This window comes from Archocentrus centrarchus, unplaced genomic scaffold, assembly GCF_007364275.1.
Source record: "Archocentrus centrarchus isolate MPI-CPG fArcCen1 unplaced genomic scaffold, fArcCen1 scaffold_48_ctg1, whole genome shotgun sequence".
Classification (NCBI taxonomy): domain Eukaryota; kingdom Metazoa; phylum Chordata; class Actinopteri; order Cichliformes; family Cichlidae; genus Archocentrus; species Archocentrus centrarchus.
The window spans coordinates 821710-848940 of record NW_022060272.1 but is presented as its reverse complement, the minus strand read 5'-3'; the positions used below and the strand labels follow the sequence as shown (position 1 = coordinate 848940).

Sequence of the window (27231 nt, the reverse complement as noted above, 5' to 3'; positions counted from 1 at the left end):
CTCTCTCTCTCTAAACCCCTCTGAGCATCATCAGTGGGGCAATAAGTCAAAGAAAGAAAGAAAGAAAAAGAATTATTACAATTATTTCAGACCTGACTTGGATTTTCTTTTTTCTGACTGTTATGCTGCTCTGTATAGGGCTTCTTCTCAGTTGTTGGGGTTTTAAAAATGGCGCTTGCCTCAGGACATACACCTGGGTTAGAGCGCCTTTATGAACAAAATGCAAATGAATGCAGATAGTGTTGCTGTCTAAACATCACTCAGTGTAGAAACCTGAAAAATTACACTAGAAAACTGTGTGTGTGTGTGTGTGTGTGTGTGTGTGTGTGTGTGTGTGTGTGTGTGTGTGTGTGTCTGTCAAGAATGAGCTGCTGCTGTGTCCGGAAAAGAGGCAGCAGGTGATTATAACACAGGATCAGATGTGGCCGCCGGTCAGCCTCCAGCACTGACACAAGTGGAGATCAAGCAGAGAATGACAGTGATGCTACAGCATGAGTGTCAGCTTCCAGGCTTTGTCTGCCATAATCGATTCTAAATGGATCCTAATGATACCATAAATATAGCTTGTTACTGAAGAGAGCACACTGTAAAAATTGCTAAATATCCTCTGTATCAACTTACAGTATAAAAGCCCAGATTCCTGAGCAGCGTCTTCATGAGAATCTCGGCCAAGTGGGTGTCGGGGTGGCCTGCGGTGGTGCTGTACGCGGGGTCAGAGAGAGCTGTAAAGGCTGGGCCAGATGAAAGTACCTCTGGTCCATCGGCAGGAGAGCTGTAACCCAGGAGCGAGGCCACGTGGGTGTGGTCCTGGAGACTGGTCAGGATTATATCAAGCTGCATCCTCTGTGGCACACATACAAACATTTATCAAGAAAGAGCGCAAAGCAGAAAATGAACTGGGCCAATCAGCAGATTCCCAAGTCTTTCAAACCTCAGTAAGGATAAAGGAGGGTAATGCACAGAATGTTTGTCCATAAGAAAAGATTAATGTTATCACTGCCCACCACTAATCTCACTTTTGTTCTTTCTTGTCTCCCCTCTGAAATGATTATACTATATAAGTAAAGTGTCTTTAGCATAGCATCTTTAAACAGGTCTGCAAGCCACAGCAGAGCCCTCTCAGTGGCTCTTAGCCTGATGTTTACAGTAACTTGATGGATAACAGAGTCTGAAAAACTAGCATATTTTTTATGCAAATATTTACCACTGCTGACTATCAAAAATGGAAAAACTATACATAAATTGAACTGTATGAACATCCAGGGACACCAATATTGACAGGCAGCTTCACTGTTCTTTACGGGCCGTGTAAAGCACTAAGCAGCTCCATCTGTGCATTAGGTAGCATACGGTACCTGTCCTTTGGAGAGACTCTCCCATCTGTCAGGACCCTGAGGTAGCAGGGAGTGAAGGAGCTCCATCCTCTCCCTCAGCGGAGGCAGCAGCATGGTTGCCCCCACAGACAGGGTCTCAATCACTGCCTGAAGGAACAAACACACAACCAATCACTGCAACTGCTTCAGCGTAACAGACTACAGATTCAGAAGGCAGTGACAGTTTAAGAAATGACCATCTAAAAGTCCTCTGTTCTAATCGAAAGAGTGCACAGAAAGATTAAAAAACATATTTCTCTTAGGCTGTCCCAAGTGTTTGGCCTCGATTTCCCCACTAAGGGCTTTACAAATATATTTGCCAGCATTTTTGTGTGTCTGCACATCTAATTAATCACCTCAAAAGCATTAATTGGAGCCATACAGACTTACTACTCGCACTGCCCCTTCCTTGCTAGCTTCTCTCGCTCTCTTTTGGTTGTGACAGTGTACATAATCAGAAAAGCCACAAAAAGACATAATTAAAAAAGGAACATCATCTTCAAACTCACAAGTAAAAGTAAGTGTTTTCATTATAAACTGGAATTTTGAAAATCAACTATTTTTCTCACTTTTGATCATACTTCAGCAGAGGGTTTTACAAATCCACACACTAAAACCTTCACTACAGCCGAGGTGAGCCCCTCACAACAAAACTCTGCAGATGAGTTAATCAATCCTCCTGAGTCATTTTGAAAAAGGACACAGCTCAAAGGAAACACGGCCTTTTCTACAAAGTCAAGGACACTTGTTTTCTGATTATTACAAAATTTCAATGTGAAGACCCCTCTGTATTTATACTGATATCAGCCTCGACATCATTCACTGATAAAACAACAACAAAAACAAAAACAAAAAAACTTTTCACTGATGTCAGTTATCAGTTCCTTTTTTAATACCGTTCTCAGTGTTGATCCTACTCTGTGCTCGACAGTTTCCCACCATTATCCAAAGAGCAGCTTTTACCTCCTGAATCTCATCTGGCACAGAGGAGTCCATGAGTCTGAAAAGCAGGTTCCTCAGGGGCCTGGCTTGCCGACCCAAAATACTTGTGGCTACGCCACCCGCCAGGGCCAGTGCAAGATGATTGGACAGAAGCCGAAGGCACAGCTTGAGGAAATTGTGATGCTCCCTGCAAATAAATACAATTATTTATGCAGAATTTGCAGTGCTATATTCTAATTCATCATATATGATTTCACTAAGTGCAAGGGAGGCTGTACAGCAAGCATCAGAATCAGACTATGAGGGGTATACAGCTGTCAGGGGTTTACATCTGCAGTGATGGCTGCTGGCTAACAAGCTCACCTGGATGAGGGGAAGGGGAGAGGAGGAACTTCACTGTTGATGCCATCACAGTAGCGCTCAAGGAAGGAGCGCAGGTGGGAGAACGTGCTTTCTTCGAGGTCAACGCAGTACGGCCGGTGCCAAGCCACCACTTGCCTAGACAGACACAATGAGCAAATATTAGTAAAATTAAAAGTACAGTAAATTAGTTTGATCCACATTAAAGTGGACGTCATAAATATAAAAGAAACAATAACTCTGATAACATATTTTAAATGAGAGGGGGGCTGTGGCTCAGGAGGCAGAGCAGGTCACTGGATCCATGGCTACTCCACTATGCATCCTTCGGCAATATACTGAATCCCAAGTTGCTCACAATGTGTTCATTGGAGTGTGAATGTGTGCGAATGTGAGACTGAAAGCATTTAGATGTAGAATGAAAAAGTGCCTGTATGAACGTGAGTGTGAATGAAACATAAAGTGCTTTGATTGCTTACGTAGAGCAGGAAAGCCCTATACAAGAACCAGCGCAAACTGATGTCACATCTGGAGCCTTAAGTGTGTCCTCAGGATTTTTTTTTTTGCCTTTATTGATGAGACACTGCAGGGGTGGACTGCAGTAACTAAGAGGGTAAAATCTGGAAAATGTCAAACAGTAAAAAGGTGTGGCTGATCATAACTCAAACCGCAGACATTTGGTGGTATGCTTTTTAATCAATCGCCACCTAAATATGTCTTTGAAACCCCAGTCCTCCCACGCTGTGGCCCTCATTAACCAATGCCTGCCGGCCTTCTCTTTTTCAGCCGGTCCTATTAAGCAAAGCACATATCTTTAAAGACCTTTGCTCATTTTTCATGTAAAGAAGCTCAATTACTCATCCACACACACACACACACACACACACACACAGAAACCATTTGCTCAAGCTGTAATCACGTTAAATATTTGGTTTTGGTTTTTCAAAAGAACAACTTCCAACATTATGCAATTTGTTGCTTTCTATATGCTGTTTTAATCTGACCCTCCAAGCTGAACAAAGCCTTTTTTTCTTTTTTATTAAACCTCAAAACTGTGCATCCATGTGGCATTCTGCAGGAATGAGTGAAGAAACATGTAATTCTTTGAATAAAAAAATCCACTACTGTTACCTTTACTCTGAATCACAAGATCAGTGTGTCCATTTTGCAAATTCAGTACTTTTCACATGCAGTTACTGCCCTTTGATTTGTGTTTCCTAATACCCAATAAACAAAGAAGTCTAGTGATGTTACAACATCAGCTCCTTACAGCCCCCATCCCCCCATGTGAATATTTCCTGGAAAAAAAAAAAAACTAGGCTCAGTCAGTGGAAACTGTTCTGGTAGCTGACCTGTCTCTGGGCAGGGCAGTCCAGGCCAGGCTGTGAGAGGTGCCAGCTGAGATCTGCTGAATGGCAACTCCATCCAGGCCGACGACCTTTTTGGGTTTGGTGATGGGCCCTGTGGAGTTCCCCTGGCCACACTGGCCCATGGAGTTGTTGCCCCATGCGTATACTTCATTGTCTAGATGGTGGTTAAGTACAAGACAGTCAGGACAGATATTAGATGTCATATCTGAAGCTGCAAGTTACATATTAGACTAAACTGACATGGTCTGCAGATTTGCTATTACATCACGCTACTTGCAACAGCCTTCAACAAACATAAAATGTTACTGTGTCAGCAAAAAACAAACTGTGACTGACAGAGGCAGTTTTAGCATGTACTTGAACTCCAATCCCACACAGCAAGAGCATGACATAGGAAGAGAGTAGTACCATGTGACAGGGCCAGGCAGTGGCTGTCCCCTATGGAGATGTCCACCACTCTGGTGGTAGCCAGCTCTTCGATTAGTTTGGGTCTGAGTGCCGTGGCCTCAGAGGAACCGCAGCCCAGGCAAGCACCGCAACCCCAAGCGTACACCTGAAAACAAAAGCAGGTCCAACCTCAGCACAGGTTTCTGTGAAGTCCTGGTTCGGTCCCAGCAAAACAACTGGATCAGGAAATTGCATCTCAGAGACAAACAAGTGGAGGAACTATATTACATAACAAGTCTTGGCCTTAAAATACTGAACTGTCAGTACCCAACCAGCTGTCAGGTCAGCAGGAGTGCATAAACAGCTGCATAAAATTCTTTCTTTGGGACACTTTGATCAGGATTTAAGCAGGTTTCAACAAGTTCATTTTAAGATGTTTTCAGACCTTCCTAAATGCAATTTAAGGCCTTTTTCACATCCATACTGACAAAAAAATTACCAAGAATATTTTCAACTTGTTTAATTGTGATTGAAATACTTATGAGTTTTCTGACTCATGTTAGTACAGAGTGAACCGTGCAGGGGCAGGACTTTGATTACCCTCCTGCTGTAAACACAGAAAATACAGGGTGACGGCAGGTGTAGAGGGTGTAAACCCATCACAGTTTTTGTTGTCTCTTGGTTACTAGAAACACTGCATTAATCACGTCCTACCTGTCCCGTAGAGGTCAGTGCCAGAGACGACTGACTTCCTGCACACACTTTTCTGATGAACATGCCTTGCAGGGCCTCCACTACTTTTGGCTTGTAGACTCGATTGGTATCACCATGACCCAGTTTCCCTGCAAGACACAGGATGGATGTTCTTAGATTGACTTATCTGCAGTATAAACATACACTGACTGGCCATTTCATTAATTACATCTTGCATCATGCAGTTGTTGCATATTTATCGGGAACATATCCTTGATGCGAATTTCCTGTTCCACCACATCGCAAAGGTGCTCTGCTGGACTGAGATCTGAGATCAGTGAACTCACTGTTGTGTTCAAGAAACAAGTTTGAGATGATCTGAGCTTTGTGACTTGGCACATTATCCTGCTTTTAGCAGCCATAAAAAGAGTGGTACACTGTGGACAGTACTCTGGTGGGCTGTAAACAATGCTCAGCTGGTACTTAAGGGCCCAAAGGGTGCCAAGAAATTACCCTCCACACCAGTATACCACCACCTCCAGCTTGAACTACTGGTACCAGACAGGATGAATCCATGCTTTCATGTTGTTTGCACCAAATTCTAAAACTTCCATCTGAAAATCAGGACTCCACAGACCAGGCAACGTTTTTCCCATCTTCTATTGTCCAACTTCCATAGCTGATCTGATTCATAGTTGTACATTCAGAGATGCTCATCTGCACTCAGAGAAGTGATGATGCACATGTTGTAAAAATATTCACATTTATATCCTTTGTACATACAACAAGTGAAGAGGGTACATACCATTGTCCCCTCCCCCAAATGACCAAACAGTGCGCCCATCCTTTGACAGAGCAATAGTGTGGGAGCTTCCACATGACACCTCTCCAACATTGCTGATGTCTTTGACCAGGGTAGGAATGTTGCGGCTGTTGCTGTCACCGTGACCTGCATTCACAGAGAATAAAAAAGGTCAGGCTGTTTACAAATGGAAATTCTACAACACAAATGAGGGTGTGAAAGGCGGCACATCCCTTTGGACTCTCGTGAGGGCCATCCTCTGTCATTTACACAGTTTACCTACTGGCATAGCACAGCTAATCTTGTTTTTATCTTGTGTCTGTGTGTGTGTGTGTGTGTGTGTGTGTGTGTGTGTGTGTGTGTGTGTGTGTGTGTGTGTGTGTGTGTGTGTGTGAGAGAAAGAGTGAGAGATCATGACAAAATACAGTCCCTGAGACCTCTACTGTAGTAGGAACATAAGCACTTTAACAAAGTCAGTCCGTGCAGAAGTTAAAAGATGGGTGTGCGTTTCATACATTATACTGCCAAAAGTATTCACTCGTCTGCCTTTACACACATAAGAACTTGAGTGACATCCCATTCTTAATCCAGAGGGTTTAAAATGTTGTCGGCCCACCCATTACAGCTTCAACTCTTCTGAGAAGGTTTAGGAGTGTTTATGGGAATTTTTGACCATTCTTCCAGAAGCACATTTGTGAGGACAGACACTGATGTTGGATGAGAAGGCCTGGCTCACAGTCTTCATTTTAATTCATCCCAAAGATGTTCTATTGTCTTGCGGTCAGGACTCTGTGCAGGCCAGTCACACCAAACTCGCTCATCCATGTGTTTATGGACTTTTCTTTGTGCACTGGTGTGCAGTCATGTTGGAACAGGAAGGGACCAAACTGTTCCCACGAATGCTGAAGCATTAAGAGTTCCTTTCACTGGAACTAAGGGTCCAAATGGAACTCCTGAAAAACACCCCCACACCATAATCCCCTCCACCAAAATTTACACTTAGCACGGTGCAGTCAGACAGGTACCATTCTGCTGGCAACCGCCAAACCCAGACTCATCCAGCAGATTGCCAGATGGAGAAGCACGATTCATCACTCCAGAGAACACGCCTCCACTGCTCTGGAGTCCAGTGGCAGTGTGCTGTACACCACTGTGTTCGATGCTTTGCATTGCGCTTGGTGATGTAAGGCTTGGATGCAGCTGCTGGACCATGGAAACCCATTCCATGAAGCTCTCTACACACTGTTCTTGAGCTAATCTGGAGGCCACATGAAGTTTGGAGGTCTGTAGTGACTCTGCAGAAAGTTGTGACCTCTGTGCACTATGCACCGCAGCATCTGCTGACACTGCTCTGCGATTTTACGTGGCCTAACACTTCATGCTGTTGCTCCCGATCGCTTCCACTTTGCTTGGTTTCACACACCTGTGGCCATCGAAGTGATTGGAACACCTGACTTTGGGTGACTGAATACTTTTGGCAATACAGTGTACAAGTACTGAGTGCTCTAAGAATGTCAACATTATGACATAATGTATTTTACGGTTAATGAGAAGAAACAAATTTAGAAATGAATGAATAAGTAATTTTGTCAGAAAGTGTGCAGATCCTGTATTTTGACACAAAAAAACAGACAACCTGATGGACTGCACATTACTTGACAGCATAGGCTAAAATTAACAGACTGCAGTACAATGTACCTAATCTTCCAAAGTCTCCTTCTCCCCAAGTGTACAGCTCTCCATCCTCACTGACTGCAGCACTGTGTCTGTAGCCAGCAGAAACACACACCACCACCTGACACAAAGCATACAAACACATTGGAATGTTTTAACGCCAGTAAACACAATCTTTAGAGTGTTTCCTATGAGCTACAGGAGGAATTAGAGCATGCACCTGTTACCTCACTATCTACCATTTACCATTACATTTTCTAGTGAAGTGAAGAAAATACACAATCATATTTAGAACATCTAGACTTCACTGCTGCTTTAAATGCACTTGACCTAAAAGAATAAAAGGCAGGAATGTTTAGCAAAGGTATAAACATAAACTCTGCATATGCTGAAGCTGTATAAATCCTACCTTTCCCTGCAGCGGCCCCTGGATGAGTTTTGGGTATTTCTGTGTCGAGCTGTTTCCGTGACCCAGTTTGCCATAATCACCGTCTCCCCAGCTGAATACTTCACCCTCTGTGGTGAAGGCCAGCGTGTGGCCGTCTGAGCCCTTGGATGATGACACCTTTTTGATGGCACGGTGGGGTTCAAAGGTCAATTTTTTGAGGGTTGACTGGTTGTTGGAGTCTCCAAGCCCCAGGCGGCCGTAGCTGCCCTTTCCACAGGCCCGCACAGACCCATCGGAGGAGATCACAAAGGTGCAGTACTGGCCTGCCTCAATCTGCAGAGAACAGAGAAGTTTGGTCTCTGTGGTGAAAGGCAGCAGGCTGAGTCAGCACCATTCTTGTGTTGCTGAGTGAGTTAGTGAGTGCTATGGTGTGATGCTGGAAAACCTACCAGCCATATTATAGTTTACGGTGACAATCTCTGAACAGACAATAACACCTAGTTTAAGCTTGTCATCATTACCCACAAAAACAGCAGCACATGCCAAAAGTGACATCCCAATGTTGTTATTGCAGCACCTCTCGGTGTGTGTTACCCGGCACGTGCAATGCAGCCAGCAAGTGTACAAGTCGGTTGGTCTTTACAGCCATTTCTGTGATATACAAGTACAGGAGCTCAGAGAGTCTCAGATTACAGAGACAGAGATGTTGTTTCCTGTTTGGATTTCTAGTCCTACTTTGCTGCATCAGTGATCTACAGCTTCAGGCTCAGGTCAGCGTGGCCACCGAGCTCACAGTGGATCTCCAAAGCATAACACTGCCTGCTGCCAGTTGCTGCAGTCCGTGATGGCGGTGTTGGAGTCTCTGAGACACTGGAATTAGCTGAATGACGCTGAGGACCAGAGCTAGCTGGCTAACAGCAACTAAGCTTTCAAAATAAGAGCTTTTACAGTTGTAAATCAATTGTGTTTTTCTCTCAGATGGATGAAAAAAGTGTAATATAATATAAATGTCAGTATGCCTGCACAGCATGCCCAAGATAAAATCTTGGTGGGAAATAGGAAATTTATTAGAATATTTAACTCATTAAAACCATGCTTGGTTATTCAGCTGTGCTCTTGATTTTCTCTGTTACTCCAAAAAGAAATTAAATCAGAACACACTGAAGCACAAACAAGATGAAACTGGGTGTCAATAAACTGAAAGTGCTGTGAGCAGGAACATGTTTTATAACCATTTGTTTTCCAAAACAGAGACAAACTAGGGGGAAATTAAAAATCAGGATATTTTCTGCTTCCTCATCTTTAAGATCATTCCTCGTCTCTATAACAAATACAGCTCTGATCAAAGGATTTAGATTCTCTGTAGGAAAACCTGTGAAATCTCAATTTGATTAATTTAACCCTGATCAGTAATATTCATGCCGTGACTGAAAAAAAACCTTTAAAAGTGAACAACCAATTTGCCATTCCAAAACTCCTTTTGAAACTCGTGTTTCTCAAATAAAGAAAGCTGAAGAACCAATGTTTGTGTAACATGAAGCTTTACCGCAGAAAAGGACTGTTTCTCTTACTGTCTGTGCATCTGCGAAGCTGGCAGCCAGCTTGGGCTGCAGGATCTTCTCTTGTGTACCTTCCACTAGCTGGTGGCTGCTGTTGCTGCCCCACACATACACCTCACAGGTTTCAGACACCACAGGTGTCTCACCAGTCTGTATGCTGTCCGGACTAACACAGGTGCGAGAGTAGTCTGATGCCATTCGACATACCTGGGAGAAAAAAAAAACACAAGAGGGGTCATTATACTAATTTCCTGCTCCACACTTTTACTCTGGAACTCTACTAGAACTGCATTATATGATTCACAGTTAAAAGATCTTTCTTCTCATGGGCTCTCCCTTTCAAACAGAAGGTTTAAACATGAGAGATAAAAACTGTTTAGAGCCAAACCTGAGCTTTGGGCTTACAGGATTTACTTGTATATATATATATATATATATATATATATATATATATATATATGTGTGTGGATGGTTGAAGACACAACATCCTATGGTTGAAGACAACTCTATTCACACCTTCAAGGCAGATGATCTGTGATGACATATGTGAGGCTCTGCCTGCACATATACACCTCTGTCATCACAGTCCCCCCTCAGTTCCTATGCTCTTCACCTCACTAAGAACATCTTTCTTGAGTCGTGACAGCTACTGTTTCTGGTGACTTAAAGTTAGCTTACCACAGGCTGCCACCACAGGCTGCCCACTGAGCACCAATTTCAAATTGCCCTGTGCTGTGTTTTTTGTCTTTGGTACGAGTACCAACTGGAAGCAAGCAAAACAGAAATCTAGGGAAGTGACCCCCACTAGGAGAGCAATAACTGAGCCTGAAGCCTGTGTGTTCTGAGGCCAGCACCTGCACCTCTACTCTGGAAAGACGATGACGTCTGTGGAAAAATTGTTGGGAAAGACAGGTGTCACACAGCATGGCCCTCTCCTCTCCGAGGCCAAAGGCAAGGAGTTTCCGGTCAGTGTCCCTGCAACTAGTTTGGCTGACCACATGGAGCATGTTGATGGGTTTACCGAGCACGAGATAGATCCATACAGTGGTGCCAGCCAGCTTCAGCCTGAGCTAACCGCTCGGCAGGCTCATGATGACATGCTTGGACATTTTTTGTCAGAGGATGAACAGGGGAGCCTGTCGTTGGCCCAGTGTTCTGCTGCTACTGTTGCGCTGACTAGCCAAGACAATGTGTCATTAGGTTTCTCCTTATCCATGTTGCCAGGTTTGATCTTGAGCTACCAGCATCACTGTGCCTGGCTATGGACAGTATCTAGAACTGGACAGTGTGGAGGCAGCTAGCTTACACAATCAACATCCTATGGCACCGTTCCTGGTGGTTTCCACAACCACAATGTAGGTTCCACATCAACTCTTCCATCCAAGCACTGCAGATTCTCCACCTGTCAGCTGGACAAGATTTACTGCGCTCAGGTGGGCACTGTAGGCACCATGAACTCTGTCACTATGCACCAGACATACCAGGTGAAGAGCCTAGTAGAGCTCAAGTAACTGGTTCCTTCACTCGCCCACCTCTCATTGAGGCGAGATGCCCACTGGAAACTCTCCTCACTGAGGACCTCACTGATTACATTTTCTGTGCATGGCCTCAACAGTAGTCACACAGCAGCATCTGTGGCTGACCCTTTCTGATGTCCCAGATAGGGACAAGGCCAAGTTTTTTTGGATGAACCAGTGTCCGCTGTTATTTGGATAATCACTCCAAGCAAGACAAATACATGTGTGTGAATGAGAGAAAGAAAGACAGGTGAAACAGTGTAGCTGCAAGGAGGAGAGTCAGGAAAGGTAGATAAGTTTAAATACCTGGAGTCAACCATCCTTTGCAATGGACAGTGCACAAGATGAAATGAAGAAGAGAGTGTAGGCAGGGCGGAGTGAGTGGAGACGAGTGTCTGGAGTGATTTGGGACAGGAGGATAGCAGTAAAAGTAAAAGGGAAGGTTTACAAGATGGTAGTGAGACCTGCTATGATGTAAGATTTGGAGACGGTGGCACTGACAAAAAAAAAAAACAAAAACAGGAGGCCGAGAAGATATTAAGATTTTTGTTAGAAGTGACCAGAATGGACAAGATTAGAAATTTTTACATCAGAAGGACAGCTCAGATTGAGCGGTTTGGAGACAAAGTTAGAAAGGTGAGGTTGACATGGTTTGGACATGTGCACCAGAGGGATGATGGATATATTGGACAAGGTATGCTGAATATGGAGCAGCCATGAAAAAGGAAAAGCAGACCACAGAGAAGATTCATGGATGTAATGAGGGAGAGGAGAGAGTTGGTGTAACAGAGAAGCATACTAGGGATAGGGTGAGATGGAAGTAGATGATCTGCTTTGGCAACCCCTAGAGAAAGCAGCTGAAAGAAGACAAATCAAAGTCACTCAGGCTAAATTTGAGCTGAAGGAGAACCAGAGGGAGGATATATGCATTATCATCCCCAGAGATGAAACACCAGAACTTGGACCCCACAGTTCTAGTGTCTTGGCTTGGAGCAAAGGTCCACCTTCCCAGAAGGAAAACACTTCAGTCCTCTTAGCTGTGAGACTGAGTGGAGAGGGCATCGCCAGCGGCAATGAGATGCTGCTTTCGCTCATCTGTTGCCGCCAAAGTTCTTTTTGGGCCGTCAGTCCCAAAAGGTGCTGAACTTTCCTAACACAGTCTCCCAACCAGAAGTAGATCTTTTTGCACTCAACCTGTTTTTCTCCATAAACGAACACAGTGCTCACAGGATGGACACACTAGCACACTCATGGCCAGACATGCTCCTATATGTATTTCCCCCAGTGGAAATGATATTACCAGTTCTGGAGAGAGTGTGCCTCTCTCTGATTCTAGTGGCCCCATGGTGGACAGAAAAGTCACGGTCTACCGAGATAATCAGTCTGTTGGCAGCGAGGCCCTGCTATCTTCCTCCCCACAGAGATCTCCTCTTTGGCAGGAAGGGAGGTGTTTTACCCACGCCCACAGCTGTGGAGGCCCATTCCAGTGCTCTACTGCGGTTGTGTTGACATGCTTGCAGGCTGTTAGTTTAATTGGCAGCTATATCTGCTTGTCATAGTAGCTTTAATAGGGTGATGCCAGATGCCCATCCCCTTGCCATGCGCTTTTGGAAAGTGGTCTACCAGCTGTGAAGCGCATTCCAACAGGAGAACGGTAACCTCACGGACCCTTTTTAAAGGGGTTCTATGAGTGATACTTGTGCTGCAGCCAGCTGGTCCTTTGCTCAGTGGCTCATTCTGCCCATTCTGCTTGGTCTGCCATGTGCACCAAGCAGAAGATGGTGGTCTGACACTGGTTTGCTGACTGCTCTGTGGGGCACGTATGTATGTCCCATACTATATGTGCTGTACTGAGTGAACCAACTGAAAGGGAATAAAGTGTCATGTGTATAACGTCCATTCTCCAAAGTAGAAAAACAAGGTGCAGCACCAGGTTGCCCCACTGCACAGCTGGGCTCAGTAAAGAGTGGCTATCAAACTGAGGGATGACTGTGATGACAGGGGTGTATATGTGCAAGGGGGCCTCACATGTGTCATCACAGGTCATCTGCCTTAAAGGTGTGATAAGAGATTTTTCAGCCAGGACACACAGGGGTGTGATATTCCAACTAATACCCTTAAACTATATGTGTTATACCTCATTCCTTTCCTTCAGGGAGCAGAAGATAACACTTTGTTTCATGTGATCAGCCACTGTTGGAATGGTGTAGTTTTAACCACTTTAAACCTTTGAGGTGATAGTTATGTTGGTATCAACACAGAAAGGAGGAAGTGAAAGGCATTTTTTGCACTATTCTTACAAACCCAGAAACACGCCAAGTTGGCAAAGAAAGCCTGTCACACCCACATCCCACTTTGCTGTTGCCCAGATCACATTTCCTTTAAAAATTCCAGACTGTATTAAATAGTCAAGTTAAATGTTCTCCTTTAAGTGAATGCCTATCAGAGCTTTAGTTTTCCTTTTAGTTTCTATCACTCTCCCTCTGGCATTCTTTGCTTCCTCTAAGAACACAACTCATTGCTTTTGCAGATAGACTTTCCACAATTAAATCATGTCAGAACTGGATGACAATCAAAACAAGACAGTCAAGAAAAAACTGGGTATTGGACGACCGCTTGCTAGTGGTAATAGCCACGCCCACTTGCTAACTGAAAGTAACTACAGAAAAATGCAGATTAAAAAAAGTTCTTACTTCTTCAAAAAGACAGAGTGCTGCCTCGTATAACGAGCACAGGCCATCAGAGGTTCGTGTGGGTTCTCGCCACTGGCTGCGATCTGCTGAGGAACCCTGAAACAAGATAATACACCAATGACATACTTCAACGATGAAAATACTGAGCTTCAAAGCATGAACATTGCACGTAATAACATTACATTACCCTTATAGAGTCGCAGCATACCACGTCTTGGACAGATGAGGAATGAAATACATGTGCTGGATTCTGACTGGATTTATTATGATGCTAACAAGAAACACCCACATTTTTAGCATTTACTTACCAAAGAGCGCCTCATCTGCATGAGAATGTTCATGAAGCAGTCATAGCTAATGAGGCCTTCTTGGTTCTGTAGCACCTTATTCTGTTCCATCGTACTGACCACAGCTGATGCAGCCAAGGCCATCTCAATCCACTCCAGCAAGTAGCGCAGAGAACCCCTCTGTGAAGCCAACCCCAACAGTAGCTCTGAGGCCAACCGCCGCCCTAAGATATCTGCCCCAGAGTTTGGCATTGTCACTCCCTTCAGAAAGGTGGTGACCTGGGCTAGGCAGTCCAGGCCCATTGGTGGGATCTTGCTCTCATTGGCCAGAGAAAGCGCTGGCAGGGAGCTAACGACATCAATGGCTGTGTGAATGACATCATTACACAAGTTGATGTTGCTCCCAGGACTTCCACCTGGGTTTGGTGGAGGAGGCATCATCCAGCTCTGGTGGAGCAGAGCAAAGAGGAGGCTGAGGCCTGTGCGAACGCCCATCTCGATGAGGGCGTCGGTGCTGGACCGTGGACGCTCACTGACAGAGTGCAGATCAGCTGAACCCGAGTTGTTCTCTAGAGAGTGCTGCTGCTGCTTGACCTTGCCCTTATCATGATACTTGTTGGAAAGTGCGTAGAAGACGCGCTGGAGCACCAGCACACGTTTCCGCAGCGCGGCAGCAAATGGGGAATCGGAGCAGACCATCTTGGCCAAAGCCAACTGGCTGCTGAGTAGAGCATCCAGGTAGTGCTCCTGCTCATCACTGGAGAGGGACTCCCGCTCAAAGTCTGGAAGCTGGGGGCCCTTCAGACACAGCACCTGCTGGGGCAGCAGCACGACCTCTTTGTTGGCCAGCAGCTTTGAGTAGAGTACCGAAACTCCCTCCCGTGTGGCTATGGATTCGCTGTCCTCCGTGATCCATGAGCTGTTCAGGTGCTCCAGCCATTTCAGTTTCACAGGGGGGATCATTAAAGCCATGGCATGTCACTCTGGAGCCATCAGTCCTGAAAACATGGGGTGGAAAAAAATGTTAATATCACACCTGCTTCTAATAAATTTATACACATATTCTGCCTTTGAAATAAGGACAGTCTTCTCTTTAAAATAGCTATCAGAAGAATCAAGCCGATATCATCTATTATAAATTAATAAATATACACTCCATTTTACCTCGTGTATATCAGCCCCACCTATGTCATCAACTGGACTATGTGCTGGCTATATATTTCTAATTTTTTATTTCTGTACACTGATTACATTCATCACTACTGCTGTTTGTGAGGTTTAGTTTTACTTTTGAGAATGAAGTCAGCCTGAAACACTACACAGGTGTTATGCTTTACTAATGATTAGGGCTGTAATAACTCTGAAACTGAGAAAGAAATAGCAACAGAAACACCTTTCATCTTTCTGTACAATGATACCTATGCGGAGCTGTTAATGCCAGTGTGGTGAAAATGTTTAAAATACATTTAAGTGGCAAGTGAACAGGAAATGCATCAGAATTTTTTATTTTTTGTTCATGATCTTATTGTGCTTTTTGTTTTTCATCCCCTCTAGAGAAAAACTGAGGCATGAACCAAATCGTGGATCTGGAGAATCATTCCTCCTGTAGTAATCATTCCAGCCAAACACCCGAACTTTAAATAATAAACAGAATACACTGGATTTGAGACTTTTAGGCAAAGACACTGAAGACATCACCTTGGATTCTGCAAATATCTTACTGACATATTTCCACTTCTTGAAAGCTTCTTGAAATTTTATACAGCAAACAATTAATACAAAACTGTGGACAGATGTGAGTTACAGGCCTAGAAACTGGTCAAACAGTCATTTCAAGTGAGAACTGGTTCCACTATTCTACTTTTACTGCACAGAGTGAATAGTGACATGAAGTACACCAGGTATGTGATTAGTAACGTGTGTTTTGTGGATAAAAACGAAGGCAATATCCCAACCAAATTTACACAGATCAGCAACAACACTAAATCCACCTGTCAAACCAGCCCTGACCTGATGTCCTGTGCTTCTGGGCTTTAGGAGTGGATCCTTGGGCCCTGTGTTGTGGGCTGGAGTCTTTGCATTGTATGCAGGTGGAGGCCACTGGGGTGTGCTTACTATTTGGCTGGGTGGTACATGTCAGTGTAACAAGCATATGAAAGACAGGATTCAGTGTTTCAAGCAGAACATACTCTGCAAGATGAGCAATTATATTCACTTCAGCTCTCAGTGGTTTGATCTGTGTAGAAATATGCAGATGCTCGTGTGCATGAATGCAAACCTTCTCTGGGATGCCAGTCATTCATACTGTAATAATGTTCAGAGCAGTTCACATTACATCAAGCATGTATGGGAAGGGCTGAGCTGTTCTATGGGAACAATTAAGCATCACATGTAAAGTGTGTCTCTGAGAGGCACACTAAACACCAGCGGCACCGCACCAGCTTTATAGACTGCACAACTGCAGCACTGAAAGCCATGCAGTCTGGTTGGCAGTATTCTCTGACTTATTCATACAGTTTCAGGATCAGGAATCTACGATAATGCTTCCAAACCTTGCTACATCAACTATAAACACTAAATAAGCTACAATACTGGAATGTCGCCATGGTGTGGTATGGTGTATTTTCATTATTTTCTTTATCATGGTAATTGCTTACCATGGTAAATATGAGATAAAAAATATCCAAAAGGATGCTGACCAAGACACAAATGTGTTTTGTTATAACATATTTCCATAATCCAGTGCTGGTGTGCAGCATATGAAATGATTTCCATTTTGTAAGCAAATGCTTCTAAAACTGTGGGCCATCATAATCCAGCCTGTTTCTAATCGTGCTCTATGTTTAAGATTTCTGCACCTTTCTGCGCTCTTAATTCTTATAAACTCTGTCCAGAGGCATGATGGGACATATTTACAGCTCTCGATGTGTGAGGGGTCGGTGAATCTGCTGCAGGGTGGTCGGCTCATGCAATCGTGCTCAACAGCAAAGTGAAAAGCTTCAGATAACATGGTCGGATCCAGCAACGACCCGTACCAACACTGCGTTACCGTAGCTTCCAGCTGAAGCCGGTAACGCCGGGCTGGTACACCGCTGGCCTGGAGGCCCAGCGGTTTGGTGACCCGCTTCTCACCTCCGATCAGCAGGGCTGTTTTACTGTCCCGATCGCCGCCAGCTCAGTTTCCCCGCAGTGACAGCACCGCACAGGGCTGCCGAACACAACAGCACTGCCAGCACCTGTGGTAGATCCACCCGCTCCGTGCTGGCGGGGAGTTTTTAGAAAAATCTAATAACAAAAACCTTTAAAAAAGAGCCAACTAACCGTAACCCACCCGAACAACCAACTGCCGCTGCTGCTGCTGCTGCTGTCAGCGGCGATGGCTAACTCTGTGGACGACCCTCAGCTAGCCAAGGCTTATACCTGAACATAAACGTGACACCTTCGTGTGCAGGTGTAACAGGGGGTAACAACCTAGTCATGAGCATCCACAGGTGCACAGAGAGCGCAGCTTCATGTAAGGGGAGCTATTTTGGCCAGCATTAGCTTATCTGCTGCATCATCAGCTCCGTGCAGGTTAGCTTGTTAGCTGCAGCTGACTAACATTAGCCGGAAAAAGCTCGCTCACCAGGATACTGAAAGGCCTCCTTCCCTCTGCGCGGTTACACAACAGCCCGGCGGAGCTCCATCTCACAAACAAAAGCAGTGCGGTCAGTATCGCGGCGGTAACTTTACTGTGAACGGAAACAGTGGCGTGCAAGGACTTCCATGCCTACGCCTGCTCCTCCTGCGGTGAATCCTGGAAGCAGTCTGGCGTTAACCTCGCGCAGAGCCCCAGCCCCGGGCTATGACGCTCAGACCTGTCTGTCTGTTTGCCTGTCTGTCTGCCCCGTCACTGTATTATCTGCGAGTGTGCGCTCATGCTGTCACTCACGCCCACAGAGACAAAGGGCTTCATGCTGTGAGCTGACTCTTCATCATCACTCACGGCGTGCCCATCCTTTATACTCTGCAACATTACAGGCCAGAAATATTTTTCCATTAGCGGGTATCACATTGCAGTCAAGCCTACTTTCATCCTTGAATACCTTCAAATTGAAACCCAAGTATATATAAATGAAGAAGCACAATCCACCCAGTTTCTTCGTTTTTGAGTGTTTCCCCCCCTATCTATTCTGCATTTATGTAGCATTTTTATTTGTTTATTTGCATCATTATTGTTGTTATTTAATTATTATTGTTGTTATTTCAGATCAGGTTACCCACATATTATATGACTTTGTATTATATCACTGCTGTCACTCATATATTGTCTTTTTCTAGAACATGCATTTCAGCTGGTAGCAGCAAAGTCTTTTTTTTGTTCGTGATTGCGGTGCTGGTGCAAAGGTGAAGGCCTGGAAGTGGAGATATAAGTCCTTTCTGCCAACAGTCATCATGGGAAATGTCAACTCTGCCCAACAAAAGTGATGAGATTAAGATTAAGATTAAGATAGTGTTTATTTGTCACATGCACAGTTATACACAGTACAATGCACAGTGAAATGTATTTTGTACCTGCAACCATATATACACACACATATAAATAAGAAGAATAAAAATAAAAAAAGTAATTCACACTATACACTATACTCTATATACTATACACTATACACACTTTTATAAATTATAATATTTACATTGTGCAATAATGGTCCAGTTAGGGCTCAGAGTTGAGCAGACGGATGGCTTGTGGGTAAAAACTCTTCTTCAACCTTTCAGTCTTAGCCCTCAGGCAGCGGTAACGCCGGCCTGATGGGAGCAGGGAGAAGAGAGAGTGTCCGGGGTGGCTGGGCTGTTTTAGGATCTTCATGGCCCTCAGCCTGCACTGCTTGGTGTAAATGTCCTGCAGGTTGGGGAGGGTGGTTCTGATGGTCCGTTCAGCTGAACGAACCACCCTTTTTAGGGCCATGAAGTCCTGCTTGGTGCAGTTTCCCATCCAGGTGGTGATGCTCCCACGCATGATGCTCTCGATGGTGCAGGTGTAAAAGTTCCTGAGCACCTTGAGTGGGAGCTTGAAGTCTCTCAGCCGCCTGAGGAGGTAGAGACGCTGTCTGGCCTTCTTCACAGTGATGTTTATGTGATGAGTCCAGGACAGGTCCTGTGAGATGGTCACTCCCAGGTATTTGAAAGTGTCCACTCTTTCCACCTCAGCACCACTGATGACAAGTGGATGGTAGTCCCTCTGCTGCTTCCTGCTGAAGTCCACGATCAGTTCCTTTGTTTTGCTGACGTTGAGCAGGAGGTGGTTCTCCTGGCACCAGTTCTCCAGGCGGGAGACCTCTCTCCTGTAGGCTGTCTCCTCATTGTGGGAGATTAGTCCCACAACAGCAGTGTCGTCAGCAAGCTTGATGATGACGCTGGACTCTGACGTGGCCTCGCAGTCATGGGTGTACAGTGAGTACAGCAGAGGGCTGAGCACACAGCCTTGGGGGGATCCAGTGTTGAGGGTGAGGGAGGATGAGGTGAGGTGACCCACTCGTACCACCTGTGGTCTGCTGGTCAGGAAGCTGTGAACCCACCTGCACAGGGATGGGCCCAGGCCCAGGTCCAGCAGCTTAGAGACCAGCCTGGAGGGAACTATGGTGTTGAATGCTGAGCTGTAATCTACAAACAGCACTCTCACATAGTTCCCCTTACCAGTGTCTATGTGTGAAAGGGTCTTGTGGAGGAGGAAGGATATGGCGTCATCTGTGGATCTGTCTGGCCGGTATGCAAACTGTAGTGGGTCGAGGGTGGTGGGCAGTGAGGAGGTGATGAATGTCTTGATGAGTCTCTCAAAACACTTCATCACCACAGAGGTGAGTGCTATGGGCCTGAAGTCATTGGGGCTGCTGGGGTGTGGTTTCTTTGGGACAGGGACTATGATGGACTTTTTAAAGCAGGTGGGAATCACACACAGTTTCAGTGAGAGGTTGAATATCACTGTAAACACAGGTGCCAGCTGGTCAGCGCAGGTTCTTAAGGACACGTCCACTAATACCGTCTGGTCCAGCCGCTTTCCTGGTGTTTACACGTCTAAACGCCCTCCTCACGTCGCGATCGGTCACAGTGAGTGTCTCCGCCCCTCCGGCCGGGAGCGTAGCGGGCTGTCGGCTTCCTGACTCGAAGCGCGCAAAGAAGATGTTGAGTTCATCAGCCAGAGAAGCATCGGCACTCACCGGGGGTGTGTGTGGTGCTTTGTAGTCCGTGATGGTGCGTAGTCCCTGCCACAGTCCCCTGGAGTCAGACTGTTGTAGTTGCTGTTCCAGTCTGCGGCCGTAGCGATGTTTAGCCTCTTTCACCGCTGGAGATACTGGTGAACACTCAAAAGTATACCATGAGTGCAGTCTCAGGTGTTTCACTGAAACACCGTTGAATCAGAACTTCTCAGACTCTAATGTGGGTCTACCTGGTTTCACCCTCATACAGTCACAGAGATGCTAAAGCAAGAAAAAAGGCAACAGCTGAAGTTCCATGTGAAGTTCTTCATGAAACTTCCTAGGATACGGAGTAAACATCCAGAGGCACTCTTTTCAGGAGACTTCAGTCATGTTTCTCTCTCCTCCCACCTGACTGGAGGAAAACGGGCTCTGTTACTGGAGCCAGACTGGACACGCTGGGAGAGGTGGTGAAGAAAGGCACACTAAAGACCTTAGAAGCCTTCCTGAACAACTCTCATCACCCACTTTGTAACATCTTTATGGAACAAAAAATCATCAGTACTGGAAGACTCCTCTCTCTCTCTCTCTCGCTCTCCCTCTCTCTGCTATAAAACAGAGAGATACAGAAAATCATTTGTACCCACAACTCTCATACAAATAGCAGATGAGCTGTCAGACATATGAATTTCCCTCTGGGATCAATAAAATTATTCTTGTTCTTATCATATGACTCAAATGGTGTTGCTTATAGTTCATAATCATTCGTTTAGCTGTTTTTTTGTGTTGTTGATTATAGTCAGTCAGTGATGAAATGATGTAATGCTACACGGTGCCTACTTTGCAGACACAGAGAGTTGCTGTGTAAGCTTCTGTTCCCACCTCTGCGTGTCTGCCTCATAACAGTACAGTCACCACTCAGCTGTTCCTCACTAATATTTGCTTGACTGGGTATTATTCTGCAGTGTGTTGGTAGGTCTTTTTTCTATTTTCTATAATAAGTTACATGAAAACAGCTGATTATTTTCTCTCCTTTTAACCTGTGCAGATTCATCACCAGCTATCAGTAAATTCTTATGAGCTCCTTGAAACTCGTGAGCTTGCAGCATTTTTCAGCGTGACCTAATTTTATGGTTGGTTTCAGTTTCGTTCTCGGTCACTGTGTGAACGCTTTTAAACTTCCTGTTTTTTTCTGTTCCTGTGCTGCTTATACTGTAATGCAGTGTTTTTCCTTTGCTTTTTGAATGTTGCAGTTATTTATAATTTCCATTATGGTTTTTAAAAGAGGATTAAAATGTCAGTTCTACAGTTTTGTTTTGTTTTTTCTCATGTACAACATTTCCAACTAGTTCATCTGTCTAACGGCTGCAAGTCATATTTTTTCATATGTGGCCTCTTTTTGACTTTAAGGAATAAAGTACTTGTGTACTGATTTGTGTTTCTTGTTTGATGTTGATTCTTTTTTTCATGAGGCCTTTTTGTTGAGATTCATATTAAGTGTCTTTCAGCTGAGACCTCAGACACTAGAGTAGTTTTGCATGATCCTGATTTGTCTCATACTGCTGCCTATGAAGACCCTCAGTTCAGTTGATCTGAAACAAGCTGTTTTAGCTCCTTTCTTCCTCCTTTTATGACAGCTTCCTCCTAACTGGCTGCACCTCCTAAACAGAAGGTTTGAACGGCAGCTGGGTGGGCTTTCTGTGCTCACAGCCAGATCTGTACCTGAGACGGCCATATTAAAATGTTCTTACTGATGTCATAAAGAGCCAAGAGTAAAAATAAAGAGTGTCTGTCGCTCACTTGTCACAAACTTCTGAGCCTACTATCTACTATTCTGTTATTATTAAAATAAATGTGCTGCCCTTTTGTGCCATTACGGTTGTACTGTGTGAGTCTGTGTCGAAATCTTTTTATCATAGTCTGATATTTGTGCCTTTTGCCTTCATTCACACTGGGCAGAGGACGGACTGGTTTTGCTGGTTTTGCCTTAAAACAAAATATTACTTATTAAAAAGTAGGTAAATTACTATATTTACATTTTGGAAAAAAGGCACTTCACCATCGCCTGTGAAATAAAATTACTAAAACTTACCAACTTACCAAGATCCAGATAAAAAAAAGAATTGTCTTTTAAAAGAAAAATGTCCGGCAGGTTTAGAGGGTTGTGCATCTGAACTCTTCATATATTCCTATATTCATTAAAAAAAAAAAAAAAAAAAAAAGGCTTCTGAAAAGCAGATTGTGCAGAGATAAACTCGTTGCTCTCATATTACATTTTATTGTTTCCTGTGCTCATTAAATCTATTATGAGTGCAACTGCACACAATTGTGGTGTTTGTATTGCGGTGAGTTGGACAAAATTCCGGCCCTTGGACAAATGTAGTTGATGACCCCTGCTGTATATGCACTTATGCTGTGGATTTGCTTGAACACAGTCATTTTGTATAGTCAATAGATTTGAATAGTCAGTGAATTGAATTCGGGAGACAGACACCCTCTCTATTTTTAAGATTAGGCTTAAAGCTTTCCTTTTTGTTCAAGCTTATAGTTAGGGCTGGATCAGGTGACCCTGAACCATCCCTTAGTTATGCTGCTATAGGCCTATGCTGCTTACTTTGTTTATACTCCACTCTGCATTTAATCATTAATTGTTATTAATCTCTGGCTCTCTCCCCTCAGAGGACTGCCCCTCCCTGAGCCTGGTTCTGCTGGAGGTTTCTTCCTGTCACCAAGTGCTGCTCATAGGGGGTCGTTTTGACTGTTGGGTTTTCTCTGTATTTTTGTAGGGTCTTTATCCGCAATACAAAGCACCTTGAGGCGACTGTTTATTGTGATTTGGCGCTATATAAATAAAATTGAATTGAACTGAATAGGTAATATAGATGCAACTGCAGGGAGTAAATGTCAAGAATAGACTCAGATGTGGACTCACATCTAGACACGATGAAAAAAGTTCAACAGATTTGTTACAGAGATGGAGATGACAGCATGTTTGAGTTTGGCAGCTGGAACAACAGAGCTGGCAGAGGTGCCGGCAGAGCATTCACAGTGTTTTGGTCCACAGGCAAACCACAGAGTCCCATCCTTTACTCACAGCAGCCCTCAGAACAGGAAGAGTTCATCAGCAAACAGTGACCAGGTGCATCTGCCAGGAGGGTGGAGAGGCAGGAGGAGGACCTGCCTCTGAAACAATCTAGCAGTGTAAAGAGACCCATTCTGACAGGTGAGAGAGAGAGTCAACACAGGAGGACCAGGACAGTAAAGATGCTTTTAATGCCTCAAATGTTTATTATGCTGTCACATTATTCATGCACCAGTCTTCAAATTTTGCTATGCTAAATACAAGTAGCAACTGCAGATGTCATGTATCGCTGTGTCAGGAAGGTAGAAGAGCCCAGGGCAGGACTCATGAGATGCAGGATTAAGTTTAACTTCAGCTTTTATTGGCGTGGACGGGCCAGCAGAACGAATCACAACAGTTACTCGAGCAAAACTGACTGACAAGAGCACACACAGCAGGAGGAGAACCAATGATGAGGATGTGACAATGGCAAAATGCAGACAATATATACAGGTGCTGGTCATAAAATTAGAATATCATGAAAAAGTTTATTTATTTCAGTAAATCCATTCAAAAAGTGAAACTTGTATATTATATTCATTCATTACACACAGACTGATATATTTCAAATGTTTATGTCTTTTAATTTTGATGATTATAACTGACAACTAATAAAAACCCCAAATTCAGTATCTCAGAAAATTAAAATATTGTGAAAAGGTTCAATATTGCAGACACCTGGTGCCACACTCTAATCAGCTAATTAACTCAAAACACCTGCAAAGGCCTTTAAATGGTCTCTCAGTCTAGTCCTGTAGGATACACAATCATGGGGAAGACTGCTGACTTGACAGTTGTCCAAAATACGACCTTCCACAAGGAGGGCAAGACACAAAAGGTCATTGCTGAAGAGGCTGGCTGTTCACAGAGCTCTGTGTCCAAGCACATTAATAGAGAGGCGAAGGGAAGGAAAAGATGTGGTAGAAAAAAGTGTACAAGCAACAGGGATAACTGCACCCTGGAGAGGATTGTGGAACAAAACCCATTCAAAAATGTGGGAGATTCACAAAGAGTGGACTGCAGCTGGAGTCAGAGCTTCAAAAACCACCACGCACAGACGTATGCAGACATGGGTTTCAGCTGTTGCAGTCCTCGTGTCGAGCCACTCTTGAACAAGAGACGGCGTCAGAAGCTTCTCGCCTGGACTAAAGACAAAAAGGACTGGACTGCTGCTGAGTGCTCCAAAGTTATGTTCTCTGATCAAAGTCAATGTTGCATTTCCTTTGGAAATCAAGGTCCCAGAGTCTGGAGGAAGAGAGGAGAGGCACAGAGTCCACGCTGGCTGAGGTCCAGTGTAAAGTTTCCACAGTCAGTGATGGTTTGGGGTGCCATGTCATCTGCTGGTGTTGGTCCACTGTGTTTTCTGAGGTCAAAGGTCAACACAGCCATCTACCAGGAAGTTTTAGAGCACTTCATGCTTCCTGCTGCTGACCAACTTTATGGAGATGCAGATTTCATTTTCCAACAGGACTTGGCACCTGCAAACAGTGCCAAAGCTACCAGTACCTGCTTTAAGGACCATGGTATCCCTGTTCTTCATTGGCCAGCAAACTCTCCTGACCTTAACCCCATAGAAAATCTATGGGCTATTGTGAAGAGGAAGATGCGATACGATACGCCAGACCCAACAATTCAGAAGAGCTGAAGGCCACTATCAGAGCAACCTTTTTTTCAGAGCAATGATATTCTAATTTTATTATCAGCACCTGTACATGGGTAAATGAGACAATGGGAGACAGCTGGGTAGAACAGGTGGACAGGAGCACACTAACGAGGTGGGAAACAAAACTCAACAGGATACACAAGGAACAGGAGGCTAGGAAAATAAAATAGGAAGTATGTAAACAGGGAAATAGAAATGCAGCCTTCACAACACGGGGAGACAGGCACATAAGAGAACACAAAGGGAGGAACTAAGTGGAAATGTGATAATCATACAAAAGACTGAAAAGCAAAACCAGGGATAACAGAATAACAAAGCAACGAAACCTCAAACGACCACAACTCAAAAACCCTGGGTTCAAGACCCAGGGACCATGACAGCAGGCACTGGTTAAATATACTTAGTCTGAAGTGAAGAAAATACCTGAAAGAACAGTGGCTGGGGGAGATTATGTATTTAGATAGCAATGAAAAGCGGTTCTCAGGCCACCGTTTAAAATGAACATCCCATAAATACATACAGTCTGTGCTCTCAGAATAGCAATGAGTATCTAAATACAGTGTGCTCTCCAGGTGTTGATTTCAGGAGGTCTGAGGTCTCAGCGGGTCATAATCTGTTCTGCTGCAGTGCACCCCCCCAAGGATCTCTCCTCACTGTCCCTTAGGACTGACGTGCCTATTATCTTCAGCACCTGGGCCACCGTGTCTGCAAGTTTGCTTACTTTATCTTTTAGCAAGAGCTTTGAGACTATTTTGCAACTAAAGAAACTGAAAATAGTTTAAAATGATTTTGCACCTTTCAGCAGAACAATGCTGCTGGAACACACTGGAAAATACATTAAAGTATTCTTAAAGTTTGGAAATACAGTATAAATGAAATGATTGTAATACTGCTTCCTCTGAGGAATCCCCTCCAGTGCTTCCACCTTTCATTTTGATCCAGTTTTGTTAAATGATAAAAAAAAAAAGTTCCACACAGACGATTTTACAGTTACCACTCAGCTCCAGTATAGAGGATGCCATACCAGCAGAAACAAATTTTTACACAGATATAGTTATTTTTTTCCTGATGAGACTAAATGCTACTAGTTAACAAGATACCTATGAATTTTTTAGCAAACACAAAAACTGAAAATACATAAATGTGCATATTGTGGAAGCTTGTTGTTTGCTTGTGTCAGTGCGATTGGAGTGCTGCACATTTTTAGAGTTTGACTTGTGTACTTCCACCTTAACAATCTGGTGAGACAGCGATTATTAACCATTTAATGCAAAGCGTATCATATTTGATATGTGAGTTTTTTCCATCATCAGTTTGATTTCTTTTCCCCTGAAAAACTGAAATAAATTGCTTAATATAATTTTAACCAATAAATTGCAAAAAACGCCAAATGTAGCAAATATGATACAAATAAAAAGTAATAAATTCTAATGAATCTAGGTTTTTTTATCAGCATGTTCGAAGAACACTTGATTTAAAAAAAAAGATTTTTCTGGTAATTATTTCATGGTTCAGGCTTTACGGGGTTAAAATGACAATCAGCTGCTCACCCAGACATCACAGCAGTAATTGTTTCAGACTCATTATTAAAGAATATATCTAAATATAATATATGTAAAGGTTGAAATACCTAAAATGACTTTTCCAGGTGTGGGTTTTTGTCATGGTCCTGGGCCTTTTGTCCAGTGTTTCGTGTTTGTTTTTTTTGAGTTCTGTTATCACTGATATTCTTCTGTGTTTCCGAGTTTTCCACTGGTCTGGATTTTCAGTTCCCTGTATGTTTTGAGTTCTGGTCTTAGTTATCGTTATAGTAATTCCAGTTTCCCCGTGTCCCTGTGATTTAGTTAGTTGTGATTCCCTCAGTGTGCCTGCCTCCTCATGTGTCAAGTCTGCATTTCTGTGTTCCTGTTTATTCACTTCCTGTTTTATTTTCCTAGTGTCCTGTTCCCTGTGTGTTGTGTTCAGTTTTACTTCCTTTCTTTCCCTCCCAGCAGTTTCCCATTGTCTCCTTGGTTTCCCGCTGCTGTGTGCTTTCCTGTCCGTGTTCTTTTTGAGAAGTTTAGTGGTCTGTTCTGGTGGCCCCATCCAGCTTTGTTTTTCTCTGTGCTTTCTGGCAATCAAGGTGAGGTTTTTGAGTTTTCTCACGAGTCCTGCACTGGGGTCCTCAACCTGCCTGCCACAGCAGTTCATGACAATTTTTTTAATTGTCTGATTAGAAAGCCAATA

General features: G+C 44.0%; 1 protein-coding gene across 8 annotated transcripts in view; it reads right to left on the bottom strand.

Annotated features, from left to right (window-relative positions):
* Positions 1-17898, bottom strand: part of herc1 (HECT and RLD domain containing E3 ubiquitin protein ligase family member 1) — a 74755-nt gene extending 56857 nt beyond the window's left edge. For 4 of the 8 annotated variants that reach the window (XM_030725115.1, XM_030725122.1, XM_030725119.1 and 1 more), the window contains exons 1-14: positions 17671-17897; positions 14067-15043; positions 13759-13854; positions 9561-9755; positions 8011-8322; positions 7626-7722; positions 5931-6074; positions 5147-5274; positions 4454-4598; positions 4028-4199; positions 2679-2813; positions 2337-2502; positions 1356-1481; positions 622-843 (exon numbers count right to left, since the gene is read on the bottom strand). In XM_030725115.1, coding sequence (XP_030580975.1) covers positions 622-843; positions 1356-1481; positions 2337-2502; positions 2679-2813; positions 4028-4199; positions 4454-4598; positions 5147-5274; positions 5931-6074; positions 7626-7722; positions 8011-8322; positions 9561-9755; positions 13759-13854; positions 14067-15017 — 2889 coding nt within the window. In that variant the 5' untranslated portion in view covers positions 15018-15043; positions 17671-17897. Of the gene's footprint in view, positions 1-621; positions 844-1355; positions 1482-2336; positions 2503-2678; positions 2814-4027; positions 4200-4453; positions 4599-5146; positions 5275-5930; positions 6075-7625; positions 7723-8010; positions 8323-9560; positions 9756-13758; positions 13855-14066; positions 15044-17670 lie in introns of those variants that run through there. The other 4 variants (XM_030725123.1, XM_030725120.1, XM_030725121.1 and 1 more) reach the window with 2 other exon arrangements.
* Between the last annotated feature and the right edge of the window lie 9333 nt (positions 17899-27231).